We start from the raw sequence: 26,265 nt of genomic DNA on the forward strand, positions 1-26,265 counted from the left end.
TCCCTTTCTTTAATTACTGAGCGAATTATCTAAAGCTGAGTATCATTTGCTAAGTGTATAAATCTTGTTAAGATAATTTGGAAAGCTTATTAAATGTATCTGTCTAAACATATATATGAAATTTCTATATTATCTTAATTACAGGGTATCTCAAAGTGATTATCTCTTAACCAGAGCACTTTTACCTTGCTGGGTTTTGTTTTTTGTATTTTCTTTCTTTTTATTATTTTTGTTTAATTTTAATGAATGAAAAGTCGAAAAATTTCTTGCTGCACTGATTTACGGTCGCGTTTCACTTTCAATTGAACTTCCACCGGTTTTGGCCATACTTTGACGCTTTTGGGCCGGCTACCTAACTGCCTATTGGTAATACTTGGATTTCTACCGGCAGCTCCTACTCATGCGTAATCCTTTTGTGGGCGCTTAGCTTCCGTTTCACGTAATTTCACCAGCGATATTTTCCAATGCCGGTGACGCCCAATAAGTTAACACACAACAACAACAACTGCGAGTGTGTGTGTGTGTGTTGGCCAACTATTTATTGTATGCTCTGAGCCATAAACGGATAAGCACGAACATACAAATTAAGCTGTGCATTTGGTAGCAAGTTTTGCCATCATATTCGGCATATCATATCTATAACCACTTTGTATAACCATCTACTACATATTATGTACATAATACATATATATTTATATGTATCCTATCTATCTATCATGTTTAATGTGAACATAACATGAATATACAATAATATGACTTTCAATTGGTGCAAACAACATATAAAATGCATAAATAGTTATTTAATCGATAAAATTATGCTGTCGATAACATTATATAATTCCCTTTGAGATAAAGATCCAGGTAACTGGAAAAAATGTTAACAATAATGAGAGACAATAAAAAAATATCTGAAGTTCAGTTAAGGTAAAAAGGAATCTCTTTTTTCTATATGGGCATACGTATATATCTATATAGATTTCAGTTCCTTATAATTAATTAATAATTCAACCATTCAACTATATATATTCTTATATAATATTAAAATTGTATATGTTTGTATGCTTGCATGCAGACAGTTAGAGCTAGAATTATGCTTGTTATTCTTTAAGAAATCTGTGGCAAGCATGCGAATGAAAATCAGATAGAAATAATTTATATATATTTATTGCAATGACTCGTTTCTCAAGAAATCCGCTACTTGCTGCAGATGGTTTGGCAAGTTTGCCAAATAAGTATTTGCATTTAATATAATTATTTCTTGTTTTAAGTTGTGGTCATTGTCCGAGTTGTGTGTGCTTGTGGCTTGTGTGTGTGTGTTACAACCCAACTAAGCGGAATGGAAGCATCAAACGCCCAGGGACGCATGAATCTGTGTGCGACTACAACCGCACGCAACATGTTGCAAGCTAGCGATTCCAAACCAGGCTGGTTGTCTTTGATCGAGCGAAGTTCAAGCGACAGTTTAAGTCGAACTTTCGAAGACGCAACAACGTCGCGCATGATAAATGGTATCAGATCGGATCGAGTCGTGTCGAATTGAATTACAAAGTCGTGAAGCAGCCGTATTTGATTTGCATAATTGTGAAGAGATGCATAAAAAGCCGACGAAAGGCAAGCACCATATGATTGTGGTTGGCTTTTTTCTTTGCGCTGCCTATAGACGGTGATCAATGAAACCATGACAATAGGCTGACCTCGCATTTGGACCAACATAGCAATTTGCATCAGAATAGAGCAAAAGCCAGGTTCGCTACAGTGAATCGGGACTGTGAAGTGTGACTTGTGTGAAATGTGGAAATCAAATCTGTTGCAATTCTTAAATCTCTTGTTGTTTTGAGTGTAGCTTTTAGTTTTTGATAAAAGCCACACAAATATGAGTGCTTGCTAAATAATGAATAAAATATGCCAGTGAAATAAAAACCATAAATCAAGTAAAACAACTGTGAAAACTTTTCGAGAAAATGCCGATTGGCAAATTGCCGCCTTCTGTAAACCGTAAGTCGTCGTCTATTGAATCGCCCAGCATGGATAGCACCATCGATTCACGTATGTCGTCGAGTGAGCTGCTCCCCATGGAGCTGCTCAAGGTGAACTATGTGCACAAGTGCAAACAGGCAATGATGCACAAATCGAATGAACCTCCGCCGCCACCAGTCACAGCACATTTAAATAATCCCGCCCGCTTTGTCGGCTATCGTCGACAGGCGCCACAGGCGCCGAATCGAGCACCCAAACCGATGCCGGTGCCTGCTCTCCCCCTGCCCCTGCCCACTGTAGAGTCCTGGCTACTGCTAGCGAAGCAGCCATCAACTCGTACAGATGACCTGGACAGTTGTTCCTGCTCCGATTCCAACTCCAATTCGGATGCGACTGAAACGAACACTGTGACACCCGATTGCGAGAAGTCACAGAGCTGGAACTACCGGGATATACGCCGTGATATGGCACGGACCGGCGCTGCAGCTGGAATCCGATCCCGTGCCGATCGCATTGCCCGCATTGAAAGAAAAGCGGAAGCTAGCGAATGCTCTGAGTGTCTACACGAACCGGAGCCACAACGGAGATTAGTTTCTTCTTCACATCGGGTGCCTCCAAAGTCGCGAATACCAAAACCACTGGTAGTCCCATCGTCAGCATCAGCATCAGCACCATCACCAGCACCATATAGTGAGGCAAATGCCCAATTGCAACGTCGAGTGAAGCAGCTTTTTCAGCAACAGCAGCAGCAGCAGGATGTTGTCTACAGTCAGAGTGCAGCACCTCGATGGATGTTCCATAAGGCAGGGGCGGATAATAATAGTGCTGGTAAAGTAGCGCCCTTGGTAGAGCAGCAATCGCCACGCCTTCTCGGACAGCAACGGACCAAACTGGAACGTGTCCACATACGCAAGAAGCGACAGCCATTGCACATTGTCAACCAGCTAGAGAGAGGTGAGAACTCAAGGATCGCTATTCAGGATAGTAAAAGTTGCTCCAGCTCCAGTTACAAAGTACAGCAACAGCAACAAAGTCCGATTATGAAGCAGGGTGACCGGATGAAGCGATTCTCCCTCGAGAGCTGCTGCTCCGACTCAGGAGTTTCCTCCTCCAATGACACCAAAGAGCTGCAGACAAAACAATCGAATCTTCGCGATGAAAAGTGCATTAGTTGTGTGCAGCTGGAAACTCATCCATCCGAGAAACACAAGCAATACGATAGACCCTCTGGCAATGCACCACCCAAAGCCCATGTCGATCCCAATGATGTGCAGAACTTTGCCAAGAAGAATGTGACAAAGGCCACAACAAATGAGCTCCTAACCGCCGCCGCTGCCGCGAAGCAATGCAACATTGAAAAGGAACGGAAACTCAATAGCCTAAAGCATAGAACTATCGATCCAAGGACTTCCACGACTACAATAAGCATAGACGACAGTTGGGTGCGGGAATCGTGCATTGATCCCAACGATGACTACATGGAGACAGACTCACTAATCCTTCCATCACCCCCACGGCCCATAAACAGGCACAATAACAACAGTGTCAAGATATTTGTCAGCAGCAATGGGGATGATAATGGGGAGGTCGGTAGTCGGAATGCCTTGTCCAGACCGAGAGCTCTGCTCGCACCATCCTCAAGCGGCTCAACATCGTCGTCGGGCTGCGGTGGCTCCAGTCGGGATAATAGCTCACTTTGCGAATCGGAACAGGATTGCTGTTCATGCTTAGGAATACCTTCGAGTGGTGGTAACGACTGCTGCAATGCCATCGGTGGTGTCTTCTGGAACAATGCGTGCTATGATATTGAAGCAGATGTTGGCGCCGGCTGCTGTTGCAGCATCTCCAGCTGCGATGATGACGATTGCTCCTACTTTGAGGGTAACTTCAGCGCCATCAACTTGAATCACAGCCAGGGGAGGCGCGGCGAGATGCACCTACGAGATAATAAGTTGCTGCGAAAGGTAGGATGGAAGGCAAATACTAAATACTTCCCGCGCTTAACTGCATTCCAGACCTAATAATTATACATCTGCTAATTAGGCGGAAGCCTTAAGAGACAACCAGCTTGAGCTGTTGCCCTTGTTTTCATATCTACACATGTACACTTCCTGCATATTTTGCGAAAATTACATGCATAACTAGTCGGGACTTTAGTTCCTCATGGTAGAGCTTTAATTGGCCGAAACCGGTTAGAACCTTTACGCATTTACCGTTGGCCAATACATTATCACTCTTGTTCACTTTGAATGCTCTCTCAGTTATGCCTTAAACATGCCGCTTAACATAAGTTTCTGAAATGAGAATTCCAATTTAGCCTGTGTTTGTTTATTTCCAAACTTGAATGCCGGCTCTTTTGGGCTCGACCAAAAAGCGCATTTTCAAATTTTACATGCAGTATTAATCTATGGGTCAAACCATGATAAAAAATGTATTGCTTTTCAAAAGTGATTAAGTCTTGACAAAGTTATAAGGATGGAAAGTTTTGATCAACCGAAACGTCCAAATGTCCGGATTACATTTAAATTTGCTACACGAACTGAACTCCAGATGTGTGCAATCTGTTCACATCAGGAAATGCAGTCGAAATCCACCTATATCTTATGCTCCAATGACATGAAGCACTAAAACTCCGAATCAAACTTATAATTGGAATGCAGCTCGGCTTTTGCAAAGCCAAAAACATATCTATGATAATTATTTATTGAGTCGGCAACGGATGAGTAGCAAATATAAATACATATGTTGCTACCTATATACATATGCATATATCCATATAGGCATCAGCATGCAAGTACATAAGTATTATCTAACTGAAAGTCGCACATCCGAAGTCTCAGCCAAAGGTGAAGGTAGCGTGCAGCTGGAGTGTGGCAGGAAGCTTCGTTTCATTAATAAATGAAACAAAAGCAAAGAAAAAAAATAAATAAAAAATGTAGGAACAACAACAGCAAAATGCAAACACCTTGGCGTTTGGATTTTTTTTTTTTTTTTTTTTGGCTCGTTGTGGTTTCCATTTCGCGGTTTCATAACCAAATTATGTAGACACACTTTACATTTGTTCATATATGTTTTTATTTTTATTATCGACTGCCTGTCAAGTGTGCTGCTGTGATTTTGAGTCATTTCATGTTTGTGTTTTTTATTTTTATTGTGTGATTTAAAAATAAACCGGGCACACCGTTAACACCAGACTTGGCTGAGTTTAGTCAGTGGCATAATCATGAGCCGTTTTTTGTTACTACTTAGCAATTAAGAAATTGGCAACAAACCGTCTGACCACTTAAATTAGTGGTACTATAAGCTGCCTTAAATGACAGTTTACGCTTGTCTTAACTCTTTAGCCAACCGCCCCCTGATATATATATAATAGTCTATATGGCTATAATGCAGTCAAATTTCACTAGCTCAAATAACAGGTTCCCTGACATTTAAAACTTCGAGTTGGTGGTGGAAAATTAAAAAATAATAATCAATGATTTAATGAGCATAAAAAACGCAGAAAATCTTTATTTAAGTATTATAAATCGAATTATAACAAAAGATATCATTAAAATGCATCTGATTAAATATTAAAATCCAATCAAAGTTAAAAAAAAACCTTTTGTTTGTTTTCCCAAAATATATTAATTAAACTCACCCATATTAAGCTGAATTCGTTTTAAAAATCTACTCAAAGACTCATTTTGTATTCACACATTTAAAATAATTAACAAAAATTTGTATAAGCTAAAAATAACATTGAGTTATGGTTAAAATAATAGATTGCTTCAAAATTAGTCTGTCTGTGTTATTAATACCCGCTAAACTTTTCTGTAAATCATTTTGTGTGCTTTCCCATAATAAATTCAACAAACTCATCAAAATTGAGCTGAATTCAGCTTTAAAGTCTACTCATAAATGCCTTTTGTGAAACACTAGACATATTTTTCAGTATTCAGTATTATAAGTAACCACGAATTGTTATATGGAGTACAAGTTATCTATCGCTTTTTATGTCTTGACGCAATTGCTACTCAATTTTTTTGAGTTACAACAAATTCAGTTGAAGGAAGTTCAACTGTGTGTACATAGTTAAAAACGTAAGACATCAACTGAATCAAGGGGACTCTCACTTTCGCACTCCTACAAAATAAGAAAAAAAATTAAATATATATAAAAAAAAACCCAACTTCGTATTCGTTTCGTGTTTGGTGGCACGCATCTGCCGTTAACACCTTTCACTTTCCCTATTGTCTTTGACTCGTATAGATTTGGATGTGTATGTTATTTGTCAGCTACTCGCAAGTTGACAGAACTCAAGAATGAAAGAATATTTAACTTTTCATTTTGGATTCCTAAGTAGTCATCAAATTTGACTGATCAAATCTTCATCTCTCGCTCATCAAATACCAAAATATGATCTAACGGTAAGAGACAAATTTTGTTTACTTCTTATTGGCTTATTGGCCTCGATTTGGACAAAGTAAATTTGTGTCATCTCTGTAACGGCCATCAAAGCCAGCCAGCTGATCTTCAATCTGAACTTCTCCAAACTTTGTGTGTTTTCCACAACTTTTCAGTGCAGTGTAAATTAGTCTACACTCCACATCGTTAATTGGCACAGAGCTGGAGCTTTACTCGACTCACGCCATTGTTACTATTTTTGTTTGCATTATTTACTAGCAGGGGTTACAAAAAGTCAACGTTTTTTTTTTCCTACGCAAACAACGTTAATTAATGTTACAATATAGCTTTCGTTGACAATCGCAATCTGACATTTGGTTTGCGAGCTTACGCACTATTTATTGCAACTCATAATTATTTTTATGCAAAGGTCACAAACTGTAAATCTTACACTCAGAAAATGAAAAGGTCCATTTCTAGCTTTGAGTTTACTTTTTAACAATGGCAACTAAAATATATCTCAACTTATGTTGAATCCTTCAGCAAATTGGAATGTTGTAAACTATTTTGTGTGCTTAAAAAAAATAAGAATAATTTCTTTGTTATTATTTCTTGTTTGAATTCAAAGCAAAGTTGTGTTTATTATATACCCTAATGCCCCACTTTGGTCATTTTGTTTTGTTTGCGAAGCATAGAAAGTAAACAAAATTGAAATTGAAAATGGGGGAAAACGCAAACCAGAAAAGTGAAGAACTTGTAAGTAGACCTTCTTAAAAACAATGAGCCAATGTGAGCCAAAGAAGTGAGTTAATTCTGGCAAAGCGAAACGCGACTAAAGTCGCTGCTGCTATACCAATTAAAAGCACAAACAGACTGTGAGCCAGCTAACTTGGCCAATTGGGGAAGACTTGATGTTGCTTGATGGCTGTTTTAGAAAGCGCTAAGACTCATCAGCAATTATCTAATATACACATTCTGTCAGGCAGCAAAGCAGAAACAGCTTATGCGTAAGTTAAAGTACTATGTAGAAAATCGCCCACTGCATAGAACTTAGCGCTAACTAGTTAATTAGACTAAAAGTTGGCCAACATAGTTGGCCCTTAACAAAATTACGAGCTCTTGTTTTGGGTACACTCAGCAGAAATGAGGAATTTAAAAAAGAAAACCAAAAAAATATATACTTTATTATTTCTTAGGGTAAATTCGATTTAAAGTTAGAAATTAAAATTGTTTCTGTGTTTATTTTATAATTGAATGTTATCTGAAATTTTTAATCTCTTCCCATGAGTTGAGTAAACTTTGGTGAATTTTCTGGAGAGTAAATAATATTAACAATCACAAATAAATTAAATCAACTATTTTTGGATTGTGGGTTAGTCATTATTTATGATTTATGAAATTCACTTTATAAATTCAAAAACTTTTTAAGGAAAAAATTAAAATCAAGCTTTCTGAGTGCTGAGAGTATGAATTTCGTTGAGTGTTTGAACCCACAAAAGCGTAGTAGACGCATGGAAAGTCGAACGAATTGACCGACCGACCAACAGACCAACAAACCGCTTAACGGTCAAAACAGAGCCAGCGGCTAGCGAAAGTGGTAATAGCAAAACGAACCGAACTAACCCACCAACAAGTTGCTCGTCACAACAAAAAAGAACCGTTTTCCACATTTAAATAAACGTTGTCTAGTTAGAAGAGTCACCAGCATCATCCGCTCTAACTTTGATGTCGAAACCTGAAGATTTTTCAAAAACAGTCGCTGACTGGCAAAGATCTATGTCAATAATGTTCTTCTATCTGAAATAGTATTAGTAGGTCTCTTTGTTTCTTAGACCTATTTCAGAAGCCTAATCAGCGTTATATTAATCGCTTATATGTATCTATTTTTTGCAGACTGGTATACATGATCTGCGACCCAGATCCATGGACGGTGTCGTTGACTCCGGCGTTTCATTAAATGGCGACGCCGGCTCGAGTCCAGACAATGGCGAACAAATGCAAAATCAACAGGTAAAATTGTTTATTATATTGATATATTCAGTGCAGTGAGATTAGCTTAATTATAGTTCAATGTCCTTATTTTTTCTTTATTGCCGGAAATACCGGCGTCAGCTGGAACCAAACTGATAGGTCTCTTTCAAAAGATTTTCCCTCATTGATAATTTAAATATTAACAAAGCTGTTAGCTTCTAATTTTTAGATAATTAATGAAGTGAAATATAATCTTAAACTTTATATGAATTTATAAATGCAGATATTTTTTATAACGATTGGGAAAGGGTACAATGAAGCAGGTAACGAGCAAAACGAAGCAAGTATATATTTTCCTGATCAGCATCGATAGTCGGATAGCACATATATCGTTTTATCGATAAATGCTCGAGCAAACCGATTAAAATTCGAGAGTAACAAAAGGAACAAATGTAGGCACGCGATTGTAGTAATCCGATTTTAGTATCGGGATTAAAAACATCTGTTTAAGAAAATTAACAGCTGATTTTGTTGTCCTCAAGTCGAGTCAAATCTACTAGAGCATTTTAACTCGTTTTTTTTCTGTTGTGTTAATGAAAATGGTTAATATAAATGTACAGACCACAGAGCTGCTCAACTAGAGGCAGTGGCTAATCATAAACCTACTAAAATGCTCTTCTTTTTTTCTCGCTCCGTAAATTTATAGGATGCTGAGGCGCGCAAATTGAAGCAAGGACACGTACTGTCGGAACTGTTGGAGACCGAGCGAATTTATGTGAACGAAATGAGTTCGATTCTAAAGGTAAGTCGTACGTGGAGTATACAAACATATATATAAACATGATACAGATCGACATGTCGTGAAAAATGTGCGAAGCCAGAATAAAAGAGCATAAAGAATCAACGATAAGTAAAAGGCTGCTCATAAAACCATGAAGCATGAAATCCACACGACTATGTGAAGCTGCCCAGTGGTCAGCGAACTGAAACCAATACAGTTTCTTTTGGTTCTTTTGCTTGATGAGCTTGAATGCCTACGCTTGTAATTAGTGCATTAAGCCCATTAGGCTGTGAGCGCTGCTTGCCAAGAAGCTGTTACCAATAATTTGTAACCAATTCTAAGCCCCCAGCTAACTGGTAGCTTGAGGCTAACAGCAATCATTTACCGATCGACTCTTGCGCGCAGCGGAACAGCAGCCAAACTCCACAAATTTCGTAGCCAAAGTTAAATAAATAAATCTATTAACCGATATCGATATGCGCTACGGGGGCTACGATCTGCGCAAAGCATCAAAACCAAAGACACCGGGAGCACAAAGCTCATTCCGGTTGCGACGCGTGCAGAATACGGCATGTAATATTGTCGGAAGATTTAATCACAAACTCGGTGATTCACTGATTAAGCGTTTCAATCCCGATGAGCCGCGAGAATCGCCTTTATCGTTTCAAGGTTCGCTCTTCGACTCCCAAGCATCCGGTGGTCGCATTAACTATCGTCCCGCTGATTTTCGGTCATCGTTCAGTACGGATTTCAGTGGCAACTACGTATTTGGCACGAACTTGTGCAACTTTGCCACGCACAATATACTGAATGGCAAGTCGACCATTAAGATAATTAATACCCTACAAGAGTGCGAGGAGCGAGAAGCATCCTCGGAGACAGACCGAGAGCTGGAGGACTACCCAACCACCGTTAGCAATAGCTTGCAGCGCTTGAAGGATCAAAGGCGCACCATATTCAAGGAACTCATCGAACTATCCAGTTGTGACGAGTCGCTGGAGTATCGATTGGTCAAAGATTATCTCGAATCAAACAGCTATTCAGAGATTGAGAACGATACCGAATTTAAGGAATATTTGCAACGCAAAAACTATATGGATATATTAGCCTACCTCGAGGACAGTGAGCCAAAGAGCTTTATGTCCGTGTCATCCTCGCTGGCAAGGGCTCAAAGCTCTTTAGGTTCGCTAAACAACACCAAGATGCTGTCGACACCCAAGTCCCTAAAAGAGCCTAAACAAATGCCTGATCTTGACACTCATATGTGCAGCTCCTGTCGTTCAAGTCTCAATATCCTGCCGCAACCTAGGAACGAGAGGAGAACACAGCGAACAGAAACAGATGTGGCTTTAACAACATCAAAAACGGATTCAAATGCCACTTACGATGAGATACTCAACTTTTGTCATCAGTTTTTCGATGAGAGTTTCAAAGGGGACTTTAAGGATGAGTCAAAACAGCTGCCCAGACTGGGAAACACCAAGTTCAAGTCATCGAAATACGAGCGGATTCTTAAGGATTTTGTTCTAAGGCAGGGTTATTCAAGCGTTGAAGATTATGTCGAACAGAAGTTCGGTCAATTTATAAGCAGAAAAATAAACGCATTCAGCCAACACGAAACATCGCATGTAACTTAAATTGAAATAATTTCTGGATAAATTCACTTCAAACAATATTATTTTTCTTATTTTCCAGGGCTATTTTGATCAAATGCAATCGGATGAACTGATGCATTTGGTGCCCCCTAGCCTGCAGGGCAAGGAGGAGATACTTTTTGGTAATCTGCACGAGCTCTACACTTTTCACAATGAGGTCTTTCTCAAGGATCTGGAGAACTGCATTTCAACCACAGAGCTAGTGGCGCTCTGTTTTGTTCAGAGAGTAAGGAATTGAATATAATCAAACTGTATCTTTGACTCATTCTAATTTGTCTCCATGCTTATTTCAGCGCGACACCTTCTATCGTCTGTACTCGTTCTATTGTCAGAATATACCGCGCTCCGACCGATTGCGAGAGACTCTTGTGGATACGCATCTATTTCTGCAGGAGTGTCAGAAGAGATTGGGCCACAAGCTACCATTAGCTGCATATCTGTTGAAGCCAGTGCAGAGGATAACCAAATATCAATTGTTGTTGAAGGACCTGCTGCGCTTCAGTGACAGCGGTAGTTGCACCAAGGAACTCCAGAAGGCTCTCGATTGCATGTTAATTGTGCTCAAATGTGTCAATGATTCCATGCATCAGGTGGCAATTACAGGTTTTCCAGTAAGCAATCAATATACAAATTGTATTTTAGCATTCGATATTAATGCTCTGCTCTTATTCACAGACCGATCTAGCGCAACAGGGCGATCTGCTGCTGCAGGACTCGTTTCAGGTGTGGACCGAATCCAAGAAGGATATACGGCTGCGCATCAAGCCACAGCAGCGACACATATTTCTCTATCAGAAATCGCTGCTGTTCTGCAAACAAACCTCCAAAGCGGGTCACAACAAAAGCACCTATCAATTTAAGCATCACGTTAAGGTAAGGGTATATTGCATACATATTAGCTTTATATATAGAGAAACATTAACAAACGGCTTTTACACAGATGTCACAGATTGGTCTAACGGAATCCGTTCGAGGCGATACAAAACGTTTCGAGGTATGGCTACAGGGACGTCAGGAGGTGCACACAATTCAGGCGCCCACTTTAGAAGTCAAGCAAAAATGGGTATCGGAGATTAAACGAGTATTACTCAATCAGCTCGAAGAGTTGAAGGGCGAGAAAATCAAGCAGTATGGTTTGAACCATCGCGGCCTGAAGCAGACGACATCGTGGGACACGCCAAACATAATACTGGGCACACCGAGTCGTACAATCAACTGTGACGCATCCTCCGAGTCCTCAAATCGCAACTCGAACTGCAGCAGCGAAGAGAACGGACCTGCAGCTGCATCTGTTGCCTGTGGCAACTCCAGCAGCGGCATGGGGGACAGGGACCATCCAGAAGGATGCGGCTGGAGCTCCGACTATTCGAATAGCGAGGATGAGTTGTCATTGAACGAAGATAATAGCACACCGGTAATTAAAGCTTCATAGCAAGAGTAACATGCGGTTATTGGTGGATATATCTATATATAAATAAATACATATTTTCAATAATTAAGGTTCAAGTGGATTGAATTTAGATTTCGCTGTTTATTTCAACCAACCTATCTAATCTTCTCCGCTGACTGTCCAAACAAATGAACATTTAACTATTTAAAAATATATTAAATTTAAATTGAATCTAAATTGAAAAGAATTGGTTACATCTCTTTCATTTTGGAGTTGTTCATTCATTAAGCCAAATTGCAATTACTTAAAGTTTTTATTTCATTTGTATAATTTACTTTCATGGCCAAACACACCACATATCATAATCATAATCATGCTCAAAATCATACTCTGTGCAAACATAACTCATTATTGTAAATTCGAAATTACTATGCACATACATTGTGTATGTTTTAAATGTACATATATGCATTTCTTATTTGTACATCTCGACAATCAGCGTTTCCTGAATCTACTGGCACAGTGGGCATCACACAATATCAATGGTGCATCGTCTACCTCAACGTCCACAACGTCCACCTTTGCGCGCAACAGCAAATCAAACTCCAAATTTTATGTGTCCGTTGATCACTGAGCAAAACTTATCGTAGCTATAATAATAGTCTATAGGTACGGTCCCTTTACTACTAGTATGCACGTTAAATACCACATTTGTCAAATGTTGCTTGTTATCGTATGCGTCTCTAATCGTTTTGTCAGCGAGTTAAGTGTAACATCTGCAAAACTGTGACTAGTTCATAAGTACATACTACTAAAACAAAAGCGTATAGTAACAATAGTAACATCACATGTCAAGTATCCAATTCATTTGATTGTTAGCGATCCAGCTATTATATAGATAATGTTGGGCACATATTATCAGTACACTTACATTCTTGACTTGAAACGCAATAGTCTAAGTCCTACATTGCAATTACTTTAATTGCAAAAGGCAATATATAAAATTTAATATTAGTAAAAGCGTATACAAATCTTTATAGAGGAGGCAATAAATATAGTTAATTTTGTGTTCAATCATAAAATAAGTCACACCTATGATTATAAACGAAAATAGTATCACTCACACAAACATTAAATATTTTTATATATTTACATTTATTATAATTTAGAATAATTTGTAAATTGCTTATGAATTGCAAAGCTACATTAAGAACCGCTTGAAGCTTGATTTTGTTGATTGATGGCTAACACAAACTTAAATATAGTACTTAAAATGCTTGATTAAGTTATGTATATAACAATAATGCTAACCGCCACGCAATAATAACCTATTGTATATATTTTTGATATACAGGGCAGTAAATTCATTGCCCTGTCTGATTATACGGCTATGGGACACTCGGAAGTTTCGATGCGAGAAGGCGAAGCCATCGAGCTACTGAAAGTGGGCTGTGCCGGCTGGTGGTATGTCCGTGTCTTAGGTAAATCTTTCACTGTACCCCCCACCAACTCCACTGCATGCTTTCTTAGATCTAATGTCATTTGAATGAGCAAACAATTTGATCCTAACTATTTGTATACTTTCTAAACAGATACCAATGCAGAAGGTTGGACCCCAGGAGCGTATTTGGAATCGATAAATCGAAAATCGTCACGATCTTCGAGCTGTAATCAGGAGCGAATGAATTTAAAATAAACAACTGGAGCTCTAATCCACAAACGTATATCATTTAATCGACTTACTTTCAAAACTTAATCTATCGCCCTCAATAGATAACAGTATTTGAATAGCTTCTCTAAATCCTGCTTTATACACTACTCTCATGTTTGATACTTTCTCATATCTGATAGAAATACCAAATATTGTCTCAACTCTCAACTTATTCTTCTCCGAATACCCTCACTTAGACCATAAGTGTAAATAGTGTTTAAGCAAAAAATATGAAAAAGAAAAAACATTAAGTATTTATTGTTAATAAATTATTTGATAACTTGCTAAACAACTTAAGTTAAAAAATTAATATATTCATACGTAAGTATGTTTGTATGTTATTGTTAGTTTCTAGTCCATAGGAAATACACTCTTTAGTATTTTGAGGACTGTTACATTGATTGTTAAGGGCTACTTGTCGAATTTCATGAAATTGTATTAATATTTGAATATGACAACTGTAAAATTAAATCTTATCATACATTATTATATATGATAATTAATATGCACATCGATATGTACAACAAAATATATACAGAAATAAAATAAATAGCTATCCCTAAACCAAAATGTTGTTTAAAGTCGGACTAACTATTAACGAACAAAAGGTAAGTACTTCAATGATAAATAATTATGCATACTACCTTGTCCCCGTGGTATCCGTGATATAAGGGGGACTTATTCATTTATTTTCGAAAATGAGTTCGTAGGACAAGAACATTTTAAGACAGCTCAGCATCACATTTACCATCAGCAGTTGATCATCGAAAGTAGAGTAAACCAAAATAGAAACATTGCATTACGAACATCTGTCAATCATTACTTGTTGATCCCAAATGAACGCTCCATCGTTTTCCAATATAGTTTGTTCCAATTTATCAGCTATGACTTTTTCAATATTTTGCATCAATAGAAATATATTATTTAGTTCGTCGCGTAAATATCCGTTAAAAATCTGCTCAAAAATCGTTTGTTTCGTCGAGAAAATCAAATTTTAAATATCTAGTTCATTATATATTTATTTCGTATATTTGTAACAATTTTAACGAAATTTAGGTGTCGAATTACCACCCACGAAGTAGTGCACAGCGTGGAACGAAGCATAGATAGGACCTGTTCCATTCAGTGACATTGAATACAGAATACATTTATACACACACAAAGAATACATTTATACATTGAATCTGAGATGGTTTGTGACTGGAGTCGGATGCAGTTGATATAAATTTGTTGCTCTTGCTGTTTTTAATTCGATTTAACGAGTACGGTCGATACAGTGAAATAATTGAACTAACAAAGGAATGTGAATTATTACAAACGAAAACAATTGTATTACGTACATATTATGTATACATACATTTTTTTTACTTAAATATTAGCATATTTAATTCAATTTAAACTTTAGCAACATAACTTTGGGGATATTATACAGTAAATAAACAAAATTACTTCAACTTTAAATAAAACATTTCAATACTAATTGTGGTTACGGTGCAATCAGCGATAATTGCCCAAGCTATACTTTTTTGCTCTCTCAATTGATGTTTACTTTCCCCCTGCACAGGAAAAGCAAAGCAGCAACTGCATCGTGTGTATTTTGTAGTTGAAGTTGAAGTACAGGTGTTTTTAGTTGGCAGTCACTCTGCTGTTCATGTAGAATTGTTGCGCAGAGAGCAACAAGGTCAACACGTAGATGCACGCCGCAATCCAGCAGTTATACGCATTCTGCAACCAAATAAATGAAAACATTAATATTTTGAGTCAGAGATTAGTATGAACTCGGAACCGAGCATTCAGATTTCAGATATCAACTGGTTCACATACTTTGTCGTAGATATTTAATTATTGTACTTTTTATATCTGCTTTGTTCCGAGTTATTCACAACTTTCAACAATGATAACAAACAAAACACTCATGTACATATATATGTATATGTATTTATGGGCGGGTGCATATGATCGCTCGCATACATATATATATTGCATGTATCTACATACTTATGTGCACGTAATTATTAATTAGATATGTTCACATTTTGGCAAAAACAATGCACAAATTGTGAAAACGCACCTGAGTGTATGCATTATTGGCAGCCGTATAGAATTCCTCTAAACTAGAGTATTTCTCCTCAAGTGGCAAATCCTCGATTAAGGCCACGCTGTGTATGTAGAAGAACAATCCCATGAGCACCTAAAAATTACAAATATTAACATTCATTTGATTCGCACACATTTGGAAAATTTTATAAGTGATTTTTTTTTTGGTCTTGTGACTGTCCCGTATGACCCCAGAAAACAAAACAGATTCAGCAACAATCACAGTTCACGATATTTACCAGCTGCACAATGCCCCAAACGGAGATGATCAATCCGCAGAGGGAGCATTTCGGACCACAAATTTTCATTTTGCTAGCTTCGTTAATCGCTGCTCGACGGGGATGTAAATTTGTTCCTATTAAGTTGGAATTCGCGTCGATAGATTTTTCGCAGAAGCTAGCAAACGTCAGGTGAAAATCATGTGACAGTTCGTGGTGAGTGCAGTGTGACCAAGTCGCGATACCTTCAATATGTTAGCGATTGTTGTGATTTCTAAAAAATACCACATACAAAATGGTATGCACATCTCTAACAAATATGGGCAAAAAATCGAATAGATTAATTATTAATAAAAATATGATTAATTGAAAGAAAAGGGAACAAATATCTTTCCTTTTTTCTAGCTGCCCCAAAGGGAAGCTAACGAGGAAACTTATAATTTTACGACACAAGTCGTAACGTGTATTCACACAATTTTTTCTGATGTATAAGTGTGTGCATCACACATACGAGCAAAATTAGTGTCAACAATAACAAAGTACAAACTTTACCAAAAAAAAATATTGAAAATAAATTAAAAATTATCGATGCCAACCTCATCATCGGTTTACCACGAAAAGCAATCGAGGCAACTATGTGCCTTGCACGCCCTCAACAATCTCTTTCAAGGTGACCAATCCTACACAAAGGCTGAACTCGATGACATTTGCAGCAATCTCAGTCCAGATGTATGGATAAATCCACATCGCTCGGTGCTCGGATTGGGCAATTATGATATCAATGTCATAATGACAGCCCTGCAGAAGCGCAATTGCGAGGCCATTTGGTTTGACAAACGAAAGTGAGTACTGAACCCGTCTCTCCTCTGACTGAGTGACCAGCTCATCTCACCTTTTTTATGGTAAATATGTTTATCTAGAGATCCGTCTGTCATTAACTTGGACGCCATTGTTGGCTTCATACTCAACATTCCAACGGATTACAAGTTTGGGTTTGTAACGCTGCCGCTGCAGAGACGCCACTGGATTGCAGTGCGTCGCATTGGCGATTTCTACTACAACCTGGACTCCAAATTACGCGAACCCGATTTGCTGGGCAACGATGTGGAAATGCTGCAATTTCTGCGCGAGCAACTCTCCGACGAAGGACAACGCGAAGTTTTCCTTGTGCTCGAACAGAAAAATGGCGCAGCAGCAACCGCTGATCGTTGGCTAAAAAAGGAGGAGCCGCACAACTCTGGACTGGGCACATAACTCAATACATTAGATCTATTGAATCCCTATTATTAAAATCTTGTTTTTATGTACATAATTTACTTGTGTATTTAGCACAAATATTCTTGTTGAAAACGCTTAAAGTGAGTTGAACATTTTTCTAAATTGTCATTGACTTTTCAATTTATTGAGTGTGAAATGCAGTTTAAATACGCATTGTGTAGCAAAATACAAAAATAATACATTTATGGAACGTTTTGTATAAAATATGTGAAACGATTAAAAGTTCGTTATTTAATATTAATATTCGAAGTTGATTCGGACTTAAACTAAGGACGGCGATCAAGAAAATCGTTTTGGACATATATATATACGTATATATGGACGGATATGTAACAATATTTAATCGAAGAAGGCCCCACATGTGGAATATATATATATATGTGAATCCTCTCGAGACTCTGGCTTTTTTATATGTCAGTTTGGATGCTGCCGTGGGCTGGAGCTGTAGCAGTTGGCTGCTGGCTGCGTCCTGGCTGTGGACGACGCGGGCGACTCGGCTCCGGAGCAAAGTAGTCGTGTGGCAGTGCTGCTGGAGCGGATGCGCCACCTGAGGAAGAGGTGCCTGCTGCTGTTGCTGCTGCCGCCGCCTGGCTCTGATAATAATCATCGCCATATTCGCTTACCTCGCGATTGCTAATCTCATTGAGGCGCTTATAGCGCTCGCGACGTGCCTCGACCATGTAGAGTATGCCGCCGGGGAGCAGCATACAACCGCCAACCACAGCCAGGGCAAAGGACCAGCCCATATCGTTATTCTGCCAGCCAGGCATCCAATCGCGCGAGTCTCCCTTAGCTCCAAAGATGACTACCGCAATAAAGCCGAAAATGGATGCGAGCACCTGGCAGGTGCCGATCGTCAGCAGCAGGAACACATAGCGATCATCGTCGCGCGACGTGCGCAAGAAGGACAACGTCAACGGCAACGCCAGCAGGCACAGCACAAAGCAAAGTGTGGCAAAGAGCTGAACAGCTATGTAGAATCCTGGCAGGAGGAAGTCGTGTAGGATGTAGTATTCCTCCTCGAAGACCCACATGCAGCCATTGAATCTAGTGTCGTAGAATCGATGTATGTCCTGGAAGTTATTGAAACACACCTCCCACAGCCCGAGATTGGTAAAGCGAGGATTCTCAAGTCTTCCATCGGTGACCAGCCAAAAGGGCGTTGCATATGCGATGACGAAGAGCAGGAATGACACGCCCGATATGCCCAGGGCAACGCGTGTGTTGCGATTCGATGCGCCCATTCCCGATTCGTTATCTTCCTATTTGTACTAAACTTAAACGAGAAACAAAACTAAAAAGTCGACCAGAAATTAATTGAGTCAGAAAAACACACACAAAAAATATAAAACACAAAACACGCCCCGGCCAGTGTGACCAGCGCTGCAATTATATTTAACGCTACTCCGGGCGTTGCCACCTAACGTGGATAAACTGTACGCATCGGTGACAACTCTGCGACGCATTTAGTCGTCTCTTGTTTTGTGGCATAAAAACTTGTTTGCGAAAGCAAACGAGAAGAAAAAAAAAGTAATGTGCGTTGCTGGTGTATAAAATTCGTTTTTTGGCGCAATTGCAGCAAATAGATATATACACCTGGTGTTGCGTTCGTATCGTTTCAATTAACTTGCAAATACGCTGTTCTTAATCGAGGGTGCGTCGTGTTGTTGCCGCTGCTGCTGCTACGCTGACGCCAACGCCGACGACGACGACGCCAACGACGACGCTGACGCCGACGTTAACAATATGGCTTCCGAAATTGCTGTGGTAAACATTGGGAACTTTGAAAAGATACAGAACTTTCTAAATGACACCGCCTACAAGGAGATACTGGAGAACAGCGAGAACTTCAACACGCGCCTCTGCATTGAGAGGCGCCTCCGCATGCCGTTCCTCGACCCTCAGACGGGCGTTGCACAAACACACTGCGCTCTGTTCATGAAACGCAAGCAGCGAATGCCCGGCTTCCGGCATGGCCAAATCTATACGTATCCCTCGGCCCGTTGGCGCAAGCCGAAGCGACAATATTTATTGAATCCCCATCATAGCTATCGCGCCTATCAATATCGCGAACACCATCATCTGCCCCATCAGCATCAACATCAGCATCAGCATCATCATGTGCCAACCACATCGGGCAATTCGGGAACACTTTCCACACGTGACCATCATCAGGCGGAAAGTGCAGGTGAGCTTCGTATTATTCTTCATATAAATATATAAATACATATATAAATTGATGCATGTGTGCGTGTGTTTATGTGTGTGCAACAAAAGTGGTTGCAAAATCAATAAAACCTCTTACAATTGCTGCTGCTGCTGCTGTTGCTGCTGCTGCTGCTGCTGCTTTGTGTTCAGTCCTCAGACTCTTTCCTCATTCTCATTCTCAGTCACGATTCGGTTCCACCACCTTCGCATGGTGGTCCTTAAACGTTTGAAAATCAGCAAATTACATTATTACAAGTCGATTAGCTTTAAAAAGTAAATTTCAAATATGATTCTTAAATTAACAAATATATTTCTCAAATTATAAGTTTTAATATTATTAAAGATTACATGTAAAAACTATGTGCATTTGTTACTAATGTCTATTTTTTGTATTATTTAACAAATACATTAAACAATTTATCATTCTATATTAAGAGTTTAGTACTATTAAAGATAATGTCTCTTTTCCATTCTCACTCAATGGTTTCCATAATTAACACATATCAATTTATCCATTTGTAAGAATATAACCTTATTAATAGTGTAAATAAACATTTCTTTTAGCATCATTTTATGTAGTTTAAAACTGCACAAATAAATGAGATATCTTTTTTTTTAGTAATTATTTGTTGATTTCTTATCTTATTTATTGTTTGTATTACCAATATTACCAATGTAATTTATTACCAATATAAATCATTAATAATCTTTGGTATTAACTAAATTCTTATTGTGCAATCTTAAATTTATGAATACATTCGGCCCACTGTTCAATTGCAAACAGCAACAAAAACAAAAACTCAGCTAAGCATGTGTGGCTTTATGAAGCTGCATTTTCTATGTACATATATATATATGCACTCACACTCATATAAATGCATGTATTTGTGCGTAAATATCTATGTGTGTGTGTGTGTGTGTGTGTGTGTGTGTGTGGCGAGTGTAACCACCCCAATTGGAAAAACACTACACAAGCACATTGTGGCTGATTTATGTTTGCATATTCGCAAACAACAATACACACGCACAAATATATATATATATATATATATATATATATATTTATATTTATACATATATTTGTACTTGCATATTTTGCTTTATTACGAGAAATAATCGTGTTTTTCCTTGTAGCTATTGCGGCCACAGATGGCAACTCGATGGGCGCTTCTGGGGACAATGATAGCAAGGATTCACATGCCAATGCCGAGAAGGATTGGTTCCATGAGGATATGGATTCATCGCACTATCATCATGCCGATGACTACGAGGATGACTTTGATTCGGACAATGATTTCGACGAATCCTACAGTAGTCGGGGTAAACGCAAACGGGGATCACGTCCAAGACGCTCCAATGCCACCGTCGACGGCACTCCGAAACGTGGCCGTAAGGGAGGCGGTAAGCAAATGCCTCCCATCAGATAATTGATCAGCAAAAGAATTACATTTTTTTTTTAATTGCAGGAAGTCGTCGACGCAATGCAACGGATGGAGATACTCCAGATCGTAGGAGACGCAATGCAGCTGGCAATAATGCAAACACCTCGGCAGCAGCTGCAGCGGCAGCCGCGGCTGTCGCCCATGCTGCAAGCACTGCGGCAGCAGCAGCTGCTACTCAGGGACTCTATGCAACGCACTCTAACTCAGCATCACCGATTCCCATTATCGATGAAACCTCACAGTCGGCACTGGTGATGACGGCCACACTTTCATCGTCATCGTTCGACAAGACATCACTGACTGATGCCGGCGCCTCAAATGATTCAATCCCTTTGGCCACAATGGCCAGTATGGCTAACATGTCGACAACGCCAGCGTCTGCTGCTGCTGCAGCTGGTGGTGGTAGTGGTGGTGCTGGTAATGGTGGTGCTACAACAACGCCAGCTGTATACACAACTGTAAACACGCCACCAAGCAATCCGTTGGCAAGTCCCAAAAAGAACAAGTTGCGTGCGGAACGAGATGTGGCACAGCCTTCGCCATATTGTGACTTTTGTCTGGGCGATCAGCGTGAGAACAAGAAGACGAATATGCCTGAAGAGCTGGTGTCCTGCTCCGACTGCGGCCGCTCTGGCCATCCATCGTGTCTGCAATTTACGCCCAATATGATAATATCGGTGAAACGGTATCGCTGGCAGTGTATTGAGTGTAAATATTGTTCGATTTGTGGCACATCCGACAATGACGATCAGCTGCTGTTCTGCGATGACTGTGATCGCGGTTACCATATGTATTGTCTGTCGCCGCCATTGGTAACGCCGCCCGAGGGCTCCTGGAGCTGCAAACTCTGTATGGAGGAGTTTCACAAGCACAAGTAAAAAAAATACAACTGAATTTAAAATGACAATTCGAAGCTCGTCGCTCGTCGCTCGTCGGTGCAGAATGTAAATGTATTTTATTTTTATTATTATTTTTTAACTGTGTTTTTCCACGTGCGTGCAGCTTTTAAAATTACACATGTCTTAATTTTAAATTACCTTTTTAAGTATTCCTTAGTATGTTCTTAATCTTATGCGTGTATCTAATTAATTTAAATTTTGTATTCGTAACTACGCTTATATGTGGACCGCTCCAAGTATTCTAAGTATTCCGCCGCCTTCTGCGCAAAGTGTAGTTATACACAATGGTCGTTAAGTAAATTCAATCCTTATCATTTCGTATCATTTCTTTTACAATGTGTTGTACGAATCTTACGAAATATTTTTATGAACTTATAAATTACCATAATGCCAATAAATACTGCAACACTTTTTGCATACAATTTACTTTTGCTACTAATGAATTTATGACTTATACTTCGACCAAAAAACGTGTTTCAATATTCGCAATTAATCTGTAATTTAATGCTGAAGCTTGGTTTTGAAAATTCCGTTAGTTTTGAAAAAATTATGGCAAATGGTAACTTTTACAGTGTCTGAAAGGTCGATATTTTTTATTTAATTTTTAGATGAATTTAGCCTGAGAAATAGCCTGAGAAGTTCTGCGAATCGTTTAAAAGTCTTACATTTTTTGCAAGTGTCAATTGGCTTAGTTCGAAGGGTGCGAAAATATTTTCTTAGTTTATTGCGAGCAACAATGTGCTGTTAATTGAGCTCCAGTTGCCTTGCACTTGCAATTCATTTGCAAGTTAGTCAGCCAGTCAGTTAGTCTATCGATATGAGTCGCTTTGCGTGGTTTATTTCATTTGTAGTGCTCTTAGGTCTGGTGCTGCCTGCTCGGCTAATGGACAAACGGAATCGATCCAAACGCTTCCTTCTCTTTCCGCGTGCAGCACCGACAAGACATCAGGTAAATTATCTGATTAACCTTAAATCAATGCTCGATGTGATCGCAATACTTTCTCAGTTTATTGCCGGTCTTGGCATTCCGGCTGATCTAAATTACGAATCTCTTTCCATCGGGCACGTGCTGAAGACAGAGTTCTTTCTGCCCTTCAACGAGACCGTATTCCGTCAAAATCCATTTCTGCCGGAATACAACAATAAATTCGTCGAGTTTCGTAATATCCTGGAAAAACCCAGTCAGTTGCGTTGGCAAATTTACGCTTATATTGAGCACATGCTAAGCGGGTAAGTATTAAATTCGCACCGAGATCTGTTGATTTTAATATGTTTCAATCATAGCTATGGATATAATGGCCATGAATGCATGCTTCAAGCAATTTGCGAAGCGAATTCAATTCAATTTTCGAATGATTTTAGTGTCGTACATGAGTTGCTGCACTTGATGCTTAGGTAAGTGCTTTAGCTAGTACATATTGTCAAATTAACATTTATAAATTAAATGACCACAGCCCATCGACGACGCTAAATGAGGATGATGTGCAATCTGACGATTTCCAACTTGCCCAGCAGACGGGCGCCTCAACTGGCAGTTGTGAATTATATGACTGCAACATGAAGCTGCTTGATTGGTTTTCAAAAGTGATGCAATTGAACTACTAACAAACTGCATTTAAACATTTCTATTGCATTTATTTATTGTCTAAAGATAAATTCATTAAAGTTTCGATCAGTTCGTTTTATGGCTGAATTAAAGGCAAAGCTTTGTGGTCTAAATATAAAAATTTACCCAAGGATAATAGCCCAGTATGGTAAAATTGTCAAACTAAGTAGCTCAAAAGCTTAATTTTAACTGGAAATTTGTGCTTTATGATTTGAAACTTTGCTAAAGACCACTAAAAGAGGGAAATTATTATCTAGTTAAGCAGCAAAGCTTTTCAGTGACACAATTTAAAATTAAATTATTAAGTTAAAACTGTAAGCATAATTGCAATATTTTGCATTATCTTTTACTAACTTTTACTACACAAAATATTATCTGGTTATTACCTCAGTCATTAAAATTTTGCTCAAAGGCATTTGAAATACAAACTTGGGTGGAAGAGACGAAAAACAACTTTTGGTAATTTAACTAATAGTTTTTTTTTTTTCAAGCGATATCACCTTTCCAGCAGGGAGAAAACTAACTTAGTGCATGGGAAAAATAATTATGTTAATAACTACCAACTATTATGAAGCTCATTGCAGTGTTTTATGGCAATAGTTGAAGTTAAACTTTTCGAAGCTCACAAAAGGAAGACACCAAAGAATTTCTTTGTTGTCGAGTTTTTATTTTTGTATGCGCATTTTGTTCTTGAAAATTTTAGAGATAACTGCATTTAAAAAACTTGTAACTTGCAGAGAGCAGAAAAGAATTTCTTTGCTCATATCTATATAAATAAATGAGCATATAGAAGGTTGAAATTGTTTAATTTTACTTATACACCATATTGCTGCAATTAGATGGTTTAGAATAGATGCGACGATGCCATGAAATGTGGCCTTCCTCTTAATTAAGCCAAACACAAATCAGTATATGTCATGCCCTCTGCTCCTGCTTCGAATTCTGTAGTTGCAATTTAAGCTGACCACCGAGACATAGGCAGAGTGAGAGCTTCTGGCTATGCCACATTCTGGCATTCATGAGCCTCAGCAGCCACAACCATAACAATCGGTATTGATTGCATGCACAACCCAAAATGTGACTCGCACTCAGCGACTAACCAAAGTATTCGAACGCCAATATGCAACTATGAAATACCCATCGTATAATTTAGTGAGCCACATTTATAATTTAATATTGCATTGTAATAATGTAAAACACAAAATAAAATCATTTTCCTTGCTCTTCATTTCTGAGTGGGATATATTTTTGATTCCAGGAAGCCTTCAATTAATTGTATAATGAGACTAATATTGAGTTGAAATTGTTTTAATTAGTTTCAATCAAACTTATTGTGGTTTGTTAAGTTAAGTAAAACGGCTGCTGACCACAAAGCGGCCAGATTTGGCCGCGATGTGTTACTGAAAATTGGATGCTTCTCAATTTTCTGTCATTGTTGGGAGAATAAATCAGAAGCCCAGCCAGATGTGTTCATAAATTTGACAAACCTACTTGGTCTTGCTTGCTAACTGTCATAGGTCGGGTAGTAGAAGGGTTGTTTGGTAAAAGATGTTCATGCAGAATTAAGGTTGATGGAAAAGCTACATGCTCAGAAAGCCATGCAATAAATATATCAGGTCGACCATGTAGCCCCTAAAGAAATAATAATAAAACGTATTCAACACCTTTTCTCCGATGTATGAAACAATTTTTCCCAACATAAAAATAAAGTTGAATTTTTTTTGCCAACGGCGATAGGTCGGTTAGAAAGGATGTTTGATAAACAATAACAGCTTATTTTGAAAGCTTCGTTTGTGCAATCTATAAACTGCTCACCAAACATATTTTAAAGGGTATTCGAAATAGCAGCAATAATCGAAGTAAGCAGATCAAGCGTTTATACGGTCACAGTCATAAGCGTAATTTCTGCTCTAATTCTGTTGCAGTTTGTATTACAATGTTTGTACGCTGGCAATGTGCGTGTCCTGTGTACCGAGGACGAACAGTTGCTCCTTGTCTCCTTGCTCCAATTGTGTGTGTGTGTGTGTTTAATTGTGCTCCATTTCACATTTTAAGGCGCTTGAGTAGTTGAAGCCCCAAAGTTTCCAGCTCCCAGCTGCAGCTGCAGCTTCAGATGCTGTTTTTCTTTCTTTTCTTATTATAGTTGTTAATGACCAGCGATTTGCAATTGAACTGTAGTTGTATTGCACTTAAAGTTCTTTTTTTTTATTCCCCCATCTCAATCATGTTTACTACAAAGCTATGCTGCCACTTAAAGTCAATTGGCAGCCGCTGACTGAAGGGTGAACGAGCCAAAAGTGTGCTGGCTGTAAAGAAAAAGATGCTCCAATAATTTCTAATTTATATATTTGGTGAAAAGCCAAATCAAATGCACATATAGCAATCTACAACCAACTCCAGTAATCGATGAACATACAAAAAGTGGGCGTGCCAGCAATTTTGGATAGCTTGTCGACTCGCAAAAAAAAAAAAACACACAAACACACAAATAAAAGCAAATCAATGCCAATGTGAAAGAGGAATTAGTAGGGGTTAGGGTTGAGCGGCGGATCGTGTAGTAAATGCAAAAACTTTACCACTAAAATTCAATTGAACTGCAACGAGGCAGGCAGGCAGGCTGGCAGACAGTCAGCCAATGTGGCAGCG

The 26,265-nt window shown here is 38.7% G+C and overlaps 6 protein-coding genes across 12 annotated transcripts in view; 4 read left to right on the forward strand and 2 right to left on the reverse strand.

The window, feature by feature from the left end:
• LOC6559165 (guanine nucleotide exchange factor DBS) overlaps window positions 1-14,441 on the forward strand; it is a 39,457-nt gene extending 25,016 nt beyond the window's left edge. For 4 of the 7 annotated variants that reach the window (XM_032735002.2, XM_032735005.2, XM_032735007.2 and 1 more), the window contains exons 11-18: window positions 8,257-8,373; window positions 9,041-9,136; window positions 10,811-10,996; window positions 11,064-11,381; window positions 11,446-11,643; window positions 11,711-12,184; window positions 13,515-13,641; window positions 13,753-14,111. In XM_032735002.2, coding sequence (XP_032590893.1) covers window positions 8,257-8,373; window positions 9,041-9,136; window positions 10,811-10,996; window positions 11,064-11,381; window positions 11,446-11,643; window positions 11,711-12,184; window positions 13,515-13,641; window positions 13,753-13,856 — 1,620 coding nt within the window. In that variant the 3' untranslated portion in view covers window positions 13,857-14,111. Of the gene's footprint in view, window positions 1-8,256; window positions 8,374-9,040; window positions 9,137-10,810; window positions 10,997-11,063; window positions 11,382-11,445; window positions 11,644-11,710; window positions 12,185-12,659; window positions 12,830-13,514; window positions 13,642-13,752 lie in introns of those variants that run through there. The other 3 variants (XM_032735001.1, XM_032735000.2, XM_032735003.1) reach the window with 3 other exon arrangements.
• A 431-nt stretch (window positions 14,442-14,872) lies between these two features.
• LOC6559943 (ribonuclease kappa) lies at window positions 14,873-16,418 on the reverse strand. The gene is made up of 3 exons (XM_001986529.2): window positions 16,208-16,418; window positions 15,943-16,062; window positions 14,873-15,596 (listed from the first exon to the last, which is right to left on the reverse strand). The coding sequence occupies exons 1-3, from the start codon at window positions 16,274-16,276 to the stop codon at window positions 15,498-15,500; spliced, it is 288 nt and encodes a 95-aa protein (XP_001986565.1). The 5' UTR covers window positions 16,277-16,418; the 3' UTR covers window positions 14,873-15,497.
• Window positions 16,419-16,503: 85 nt separating this feature from the next.
• Window positions 16,504-17,566, forward strand: LOC6559427 (josephin-like protein). The gene is made up of 2 exons (XM_001986530.3): window positions 16,504-17,028; window positions 17,107-17,566. Exons 1-2 carry the CDS (start codon window positions 16,775-16,777, stop codon window positions 17,438-17,440), a joined length of 588 nt encoding a protein of 195 aa, XP_001986566.1. The 5' UTR covers window positions 16,504-16,774; the 3' UTR covers window positions 17,441-17,566.
• A 69-nt stretch (window positions 17,567-17,635) lies between these two features.
• LOC6559428 lies at window positions 17,636-18,865 on the reverse strand. The gene has a single exon (XM_001986531.3). The coding sequence runs from the start codon at window positions 18,706-18,708 to the stop codon at window positions 17,872-17,874; it is 837 nt and encodes a 278-aa protein (XP_001986567.1). The 5' UTR covers window positions 18,709-18,865; the 3' UTR covers window positions 17,636-17,871.
• Window positions 18,866-18,937: 72 nt separating this feature from the next.
• LOC6559867 (zinc finger protein DPF3) lies at window positions 18,938-22,434 on the forward strand. The gene is made up of 3 exons (XM_032735008.1): window positions 18,938-19,652; window positions 20,807-21,073; window positions 21,139-22,434. The coding sequence occupies exons 1-3, from the start codon at window positions 19,211-19,213 to the stop codon at window positions 21,990-21,992; spliced, it is 1,563 nt and encodes a 520-aa protein (XP_032590899.1). The 5' UTR covers window positions 18,938-19,210; the 3' UTR covers window positions 21,993-22,434.
• Window positions 22,435-22,887: 453 nt separating this feature from the next.
• LOC6559868 lies at window positions 22,888-23,658 on the forward strand. Its single transcript, XM_032735243.1, has 4 exons — window positions 22,888-22,962; window positions 23,020-23,243; window positions 23,298-23,408; window positions 23,468-23,658. The coding sequence occupies exons 1-4, from the start codon at window positions 22,897-22,899 to the stop codon at window positions 23,616-23,618; spliced, it is 552 nt and encodes a 183-aa protein (XP_032591134.1). The 5' UTR covers window positions 22,888-22,896; the 3' UTR covers window positions 23,619-23,658.
• The last annotated feature ends 2,607 nt before the right edge of the window (window positions 23,659-26,265 follow it).

Source organism: Drosophila grimshawi, unplaced genomic scaffold (assembly GCF_018153295.1).
Source record: "Drosophila grimshawi isolate 15287-2541.00 unplaced genomic scaffold, ASM1815329v1 contig_1367, whole genome shotgun sequence".
NCBI classification, from domain to species: domain Eukaryota; kingdom Metazoa; phylum Arthropoda; class Insecta; order Diptera; family Drosophilidae; genus Drosophila; species Drosophila grimshawi.